The 7,395-nt window shown below is 57.6% G+C and overlaps 1 protein-coding gene across 1 annotated transcript; it reads left to right on the forward strand.

The window, feature by feature from the left end:
• The first annotated feature begins 530 nt into the window (after window positions 1-530).
• ACTB (actin beta) lies at window positions 531-3,887 on the forward strand. The gene is made up of 6 exons (XM_087817015.1): window positions 531-607; window positions 1,319-1,447; window positions 1,608-1,847; window positions 2,303-2,741; window positions 2,830-3,011; window positions 3,134-3,887. Exons 2-6 carry the CDS (start codon window positions 1,325-1,327, stop codon window positions 3,275-3,277), a joined length of 1,128 nt encoding a protein of 375 aa, XP_087673141.1. The 5' UTR covers window positions 531-607; window positions 1,319-1,324; the 3' UTR covers window positions 3,278-3,887.
• The last annotated feature ends 3,508 nt before the right edge of the window (window positions 3,888-7,395 follow it).

Consider the following 7,395-nt stretch of genomic DNA (forward strand, 5'->3'; position numbering starts at 1 on the left):
GAGCCCCCACCCCCACGCAGGCTTTCTGGGCAGTTGAGCTAGTGTTGGCAAGGGGGGGGGTGACTCCCTGACCACCCCTTCGCCAACTTCTTAAACTTAAGGGTGCACCCAAAGCAACCAGGGACCTTCGCATCCCTGCTGACCCTTGTGCCCACTGCTCATGTGACAGCCACAGCCGGAGGGTCCCTGGGTGCGGTGCGGGGACGCCGAGACACAGGCCGGACGGAGCCCCGCGGGCGGGGCAGCCCTTGGCGCGCACCGCGGGCCCAGCACCCTAGGGCGGCCAACAGCAAAACTCTATCCCTCCTCCTCTTCCTCAATCTCGCTCTCGCTCTCTCGGTCCATCTCCTTTTTTTTTTTTCCCAAAAGGAGGGGAGAGGGGGTGAAAAAATGCTGCACTGTGCGGCGAGGCCGGTGAGTGAGCGGCGCGGGGCCAATCAGCGCGCGCTGTTCCGAAAGTTGCCTTTTATGGCTCGAGCGGCCTCGGCGCCGCCCTATAAAACCCGGCAGCGCGACGCGGAGCCACTGCTCAGCTCGCGTCCAGCCGCCAGCACAGGCCCCTCGACCTCGCCGCTCTTCCACCCTCGCCGACCTACACCGCCTCCAGGTAAGGCCCCGCCGGCCGGGCGCCCCGTCCGCGCCGAGCCCTCCCCTCCCCCGGGCGGGCGGCCCCCTCGCCCCTGCCCCGTGGACGGCGCCTGGGCGCGGGGAGTGGGGCTTACGCCCTTGTCGCGGGGCCGGGCTGCGCCGCGCTGCGCGCGAGGCGAGCTCCCAGGGCGCTGCCCACTGTCCTGGGCGGCCGCGGGCCTCTGGCCGAGCGGGCAGTTACTCCGCTGGATGGCTGGACTGCCGGGCGGGTGGGCGCGAAGGGGCCATACCGGCCGGGTGGGGGCTGGGGACGGGACTGCGCGTGCTCGTGCGCTTGCGCGTGCGCGTTAGGGCCCGGCGCCGCGGCCCGGGCCCGGCGGTGCGGCCGGCCGGCCGGAAGGGGTGGGGTTGCCGCGGCGCGTTTGCGCCTGCGCACACTCAGCCGCCTGGTCGGCTCCCGTGGGTGTGGCCTCCGCGCGCCCGGCCTGCTCCTTTTTGAACGGGGCTGGGGCGGGGCCGAGGGCCTGGCTTCCTGCCGCGCGCCGCGGGGCCGCCTCTAACCAGCGTTTGCCTTTTATGGTAATAATGCGGCCGGCCTGGCTTCCTTTGTCCCCAATGTGAGCGCGCGCCGGCGCCCCCTGGCGGTTCGAAGGCGTGGCGCGCCGGAAGTGGGCAGGGCGGGGGCGGCCCCACCCGACCCAGGCTCAAGGTGGCCCTGCTCTCCCCGTAGCTCGCCATGGATGACGATATCGCTGCGCTCGTGGTCGACAACGGCTCCGGCATGTGCAAAGCCGGTTTCGCGGGTGACGATGCCCCCAGGGCCGTCTTCCCCTCCATCGTAGGTCGTCCCCGGCATCAGGTAGGGCGCCAACCTCGCGTCTGATTGGTTGGGTGGGTCCCCCTCTTGGAGCAGGTGGAGGACGAGGCCCAGCTCCTGCACATGGGAGTCCTTTGGCTTTCTGGGTGGGGGTCTGTGGGATTTTTCCCACGCTGAGGGCACCTTGCGCCTCTTTCTGCAGGGTGTGATGGTGGGCATGGGCCAGAAGGACTCCTACGTGGGTGATGAGGCCCAGAGCAAGAGAGGCATCCTGACCCTGAAGTACCCCATCGAGCACGGCATTGTCACCAACTGGGACGATATGGAGAAGATCTGGCATCACACCTTTTACAATGAGCTGCGTGTGGCCCCCGAGGAGCACCCTGTCCTGCTCACTGAGGCCCCCCTGAACCCCAAGGCCAATCGTGAGAAGATGACCCAGGTTAGTTGCCTGTAGGCTTTCCTGGTCAGCTACCCCATTCCTCTTCTGTCCCTTCCGTGCCACGCCCTTTCTCACTTGTTCTTTCTTCTGCCATTCTTCTAGGGCTTTCTTCTTTGACCTGAGTCTCCTTTGGAATTCTGCAGGTTCTATTTGTTTTTTTCCAGGTGGAATCTTTTTCTCGTGTTTTGCTTTTCTGGCTAGGTGTTTAAAGTAAAAACTGCTGTGGGTGTAGTAGGTACTAACACTGGCTTGTGTGACAAAGCCAATGAGGCTGATGTAAAGTGATCTTGGAGTGTGTATTCAGTAGGTGCACAGTAGGTCTAAAGTGAACCCCCATCCTGGGGTCCCCAGCACACTTACCTGTGTTCCTTGCACTCTCTGCATGTCCTTGGTCTGGCCTGACTGCCTGCCCCTGGTGGCTTCCCGAATGTGACGTGGCCCATTTCTCCCTACAGATAATGTTCGAGACCTTCAACACCCCCGCCATGTATGTGGCCATCCAGGCTGTGCTGTCCTTGTACGCTTCTGGCCGTACCACTGGCATTGTGATGGACTCCGGTGACGGGGTCACCCACACTGTGCCCATCTATGAGGGGTACGCCCTCCCCCATGCCATCCTGCGTCTGGACCTGGCTGGCCGGGACCTGACAGACTACCTCATGAAGATCCTTACGGAGCGTGGCTACAGCTTCACCACCACAGCTGAGCGGGAAATTGTGCGTGACATCAAGGAAAAGCTGTGCTATGTCGCCCTGGACTTCGAGCAGGAGATGGCCACTGCAGCCTCCAGCTCCTCCCTGGAGAAGAGCTACGAGCTGCCCGATGGGCAGGTCATCACTATTGGCAACGAGCGGTTCCGCTGCCCTGAGGCCCTTTTCCAGCCCTCCTTCCTGGGTGAGTAAGGCTTCTTTGTCCCTGCCCCACACTACATTCAGGTCACCCTTGTGGCTACACTGGAAGCTAAGTCTGGCTTTCCCTTCAGGTATGGAATCCTGTGGCATCCACGAAACTACCTTTAACTCCATCATGAAGTGTGATGTTGACATCCGTAAGGACCTCTATGCCAACACAGTGCTGTCCGGTGGGACCACCATGTACCCAGGCATTGCCGACAGGATGCAGAAGGAAATCACTGCCCTGGCTCCCAGCACAATGAAGATCAAGGTGAGGGTCTCCCCGGCCCAAGCTGGCCTGGTCACGTGGAATGTCACAGTGTGGCCTTGGTGGAATGGCCCCTGTGGTTGCCATACTGGGTCCTTAAGCTAACTGTCCATTTCTCTCCCCAGATCATTGCGCCCCCTGAGCGCAAGTACTCTGTGTGGATCGGCGGCTCCATCCTAGCCTCCCTGTCCACCTTCCAGCAGATGTGGATCAGCAAGCAGGAGTACGACGAGTCCGGCCCCTCCATCGTCCACCGCAAATGCTTCTAGGCGGACTGTTACTAGTTGGTTACACCCTTTCTCGACAAAACCTAACGCGCAAAAAACGATGAGATTGGCATGGCTTTATTTGTTTTTTTTTTTGTTTGTTTTTTTGAGATTTTTTTTTTTTTTTTTTTTTTTTTTTTTTGGCGCTTGACTCAGGATTTAAAAACTGGAACGGTGAAGGTGACAGCAGTCTGTTGGAGCGAGCATCCCCAAAGTTCTACAATGTGGCCGAGGACTTTGTACATTCTTTTTTTTAATAGTCATTCCAAATACAGTGAGATGCATTGTTACAGGAAGTCCCTTGCCTGCCCCAAAGCCACCCACTTCTCCCTAAGGAAGGGCCAGTCCTCGCCCAAGTCCATGGGGAGGGTGAGAGCATTGCTTTTGTGTAAATTATGTAATCCAAATTTTTTAATCTTCGCCTTAATACTTGTTCTTTTCGTTTTTATTTTGAATGGCCAGCCATCATGGCCCCCCTTTTTGTCCCCAACTTGAGATGTATGAAGGCTTTTGGGCCCCCTAGGGAGTGGGTTGAGGTGTGGAGGCAGCCAGGCCCGGGCTTACCTGTACACTGACTTGAGACCAGTTCAATAAAGTGCACACGTTAAAGAAACTTGACTTGCTGGCTTGCATGAGTTTTGGGCGACTGGGTACAGCTGGGAGAAGGGTAGGGGCCAGGCCACTACCTTGGGGGGGGTGGAGGTGTGCTCTAACCCTGACATTGGACAGTCCTAGGGTACGGGGACTTGGGAGGAGTTAAGGACCCTGGCCTCTAGACCTTTGAAAGGATTCCCTGGCCTGGCCCTTCCACCTGTATTCCAGCTGGCCCTACTTTATTCTAACTAGGTTCTGAAGTGCAGATGGCTTCAAGAATTGGGAGTCTGTTCCAGGAACCACACACATCTTGGGATTGGGTGGGCACTTTCTGTGAGTGGGGCCTCCAGAGAGAGGGTCTCTTTCTGAGCTTGGTGTTCTCTTGGAAAGGGGCAGTGGTGCCCCTTAGGCCACACTCCACGGGTCTTGGGCTCTGAGACTAAGACTGTGCCAGCTCACCTGGAATGACTCCCTGCACAGCCAAAGAGGGGACTTTTGTAGGGGTCTGCAGGGCAGCACCCTGTGTCCAGGGCTGGTGGTGTCAGGTTGGCAGAGATGGCTTTGGATGGCTCTGAGGTATTGGGGTTCTGCCTTGTGCTTGGGGGTTGAATCCCTTCCTGTACACAGTCAAGTGCAGTCTGGTCTAGTCCTGGAAACCCTGTAGGGGAAGTAGGCTCCTGGAGGCAGTTTTACAAGGGTACTGTGGGTATTTCTACCTGGAGAGGTAGGAAACTAGTGTGATACTGTAAGTATTCTGGTATGCTAAAAGGGAGGGAGAGAATGTGCCAGGGGCAGAATCATGTTCTGCCCTTGGTCTAGGTATTTATTCCTTTCCTCACTGTGCTACAGGCCAGTATCTTGAGTTTTCTTTCGAAGGGCTCCAAGTCAACTGCTCTTGAAAGCCAAGCCTGGCCTACCCTTCCCTCTGTCAGCAGCTGCTGCAGGCACAAGCAGAGGATGAGGGAGGGAAAGGGTAAGCCCCCCCTCCCCCAGGGATTTGGCCCCATTTCTCCAGAGGGAATGAGGCACAATTGGATCCCCATCAATCCAGATCTGAGGCTTGAGGAGGCCCCTCCCCTCCACGAGTCCCCCTTGGAGGGGCACTGGCCCTTGGAAGGGTTGTCTCCCAGAGGAAGAGTGATTTGCCCATTCTGACCCAAGTCATTTTACTCTTAGTGTAAGGTGATTCTCTTCTGTTAGTGGGAAGGAGACTGTTCTAAGACCTTGTCATGGCTTCCAAAACCAAACAGGAGCCTGTGGTCCCCTAGCTCGCTTGGGCAGGTTTTCCTAGTCTAGTTCCTAGAACACCACAGCAGGTACACATACTTGGGGTGCAGCCGCTGGTCCAGAGGAGGTGGCAGCAGAGTGCTCCCCAGGCAGTTCCTTCTGGACCAGTTCCAGCTCTTTTGGGCCAATGGGGTGATGGTGCACCCTGAGCTTTGGGAGCTACAAGTAAGCTTCCAACATGAGCCACTTACTCATTCCACGGACATTTATTCACAGTGGGCCCCCTTGCTGGGCCTGGGGCTACTGAGAGCCTAGACACAGACTCCCTGGAAGAGCTGTCAGTCTGGAAAGAAAGACACCCCCTCTCTGCTATTTGAACCATGCATGGTGCCAGGAACCAAGGTGTAGTGGAGAAGAAACCAGATATGCTTCCTGCCCTCAGGAGGTGCCCAGTTTAATGGGGGAGACAATAAATATGTAATGAATATACAATTAGTTGTGATAATGAAGAGTCCCGCGCTGTGGGAGAAAAGAGGAATCACGGTGATGGAGATCGTCATCGTGTGGATTGTGGTGATGGTGTCATGGGTGAAGATGTACATCAATAGAACGGGAAAAGATTAGGAAATACAAGGAAGTGATAATCGTGCCTTTTTTGAACAGAAAAGGTGGTAAAAGATCATAAACCCAGATGACTGGTGAGTGGGGTGTGTCACTCTAGAGCAGGAGGCTTCCCCAGGCTTTCTGTGGCAAGGATGCCTGAGCTGGCCCAGGAGGCCAGTCATCTGGGCAGGTGGAGGTTTGGGCATACTTCTTTCAAACAGAGGAATGGACTGACTGGGGACAGAAGCCCGGGGATGAGACACAACCATCCAGGAAGAATGGGAGGGTGGTTGGGGCCAGAAGCCTCAGGAAGTCATGTCACTTGTCCATTTGCACACCTGAGAAATGGGAACACCAGGAACAAGTGGAGGGGTAGTTTCAAGCAGGTGCTCCATCAATCTTTTCCTTTGAAAAGCTCTGGAAGTGCAGCTAAGACATACGTTTGACCTTGAGGGTCCTTTAGGCCCTGTTCCTTCCCTCTGAGGCGTACACAGCTGGTCTGACCACCTGATGTCTGGCCTGGAGCAAAGGCCCAGCATCACTCGACCCAAGCCAGGCTCAGAGAGAGGATGTCACATTGCCTCCCACCCTCCTCTTAGCACACATTGTACAGGTTAGGGAAATGAAGGAGAGGACAGGTGGCTGGCCCCAGGTTACACAAATTAGGGTCAGGCTGGAGTTTGACGCTAACACCTAGGCAGTCGGATCACTGCCTGCTTCACTGCGTCCCTGGACAGATCATGGAGCCAGACACACTCAAGTTCACACCTACATTGCTCTGTTTTATAGAAACGGGGAATTTCTTTCTCACTCCTCCGCAGCTTCCCCTGCCCTGGGATGGGAACAACTTGCTTCCTCAGGTGGCTGGCTCCCCCGTGAGGCGGCTTTGACTACCTGAGGTTCACCTTTTTTAATGAACTGAGACCCTACTCTCTGGAATGTCCCTCCTCTACAAAGCAGCCCTGCCTGCGCGGAAGTGCACCCCTAATAAGTCTCTGTGAGGGGAGGGGAGTCCAGGCAAATGCAGACGCTGGGAACCCAGGGCCCTTCCCTTCATCCTGACACCTTCCTGGAGGCTGCTCATGGTCACACGGATGCAGGGCAGTTGACTTCCCCGCGGGGAAACGGGAGGCCTGGAGGGTAAGGCAGCTCCGAGGTGTCAGGATTCGAACACGCGTTCTGGCCTGGAATCCCCCGAAGGACACAGAAGCTGGAATAGCTGAGAAACCCCTGCCCGGGGCTGGTGCCCTCCTTCACGGCGCCGTTCATCATTCAGCCGTGTGTTTTACTTCATTTTTAATAACGTGTCTTTATTGATTTCAGAGAGAGCGGACGGGAGAGGGAGGGAGAGAGAGATGGAAACATCGACGCTGAGAGTCACTGACCCGCTGCCTCCTGCACGCCCCACACTGGGGATCGAGCCCGCAATCGACCCCCTGGCTCAACGGTCGACGCTCCACCACTGAGCCACGCCGGCCGGGCACGTGTGGCTACTTCCCTTTAACTTACATTTAAGCGAGGAGGTCAGAGAGCAGGCAGGGGGCCCCTGGCGGTCCTCCTAGGCCCAGCCCGCGCCTCGGCTGGGCCTTGTCGGCGGCCGCGCGGGGCAGGGCCCGGCGCCGGAAGTGCGTCACCCAGGGCGCCGGAAGTGAGGGAGGCCCCGCCCCCGCCGGGGTCTCTGTGGAGCCGCGGACGCG

Source organism: Miniopterus natalensis, chromosome 4, assembly GCF_054644295.1.
Source record: "Miniopterus natalensis isolate mMinNat1 chromosome 4, mMinNat1.hap1, whole genome shotgun sequence".
NCBI classification, from domain to species: Eukaryota; Metazoa; Chordata; class Mammalia; order Chiroptera; family Miniopteridae; genus Miniopterus; species Miniopterus natalensis.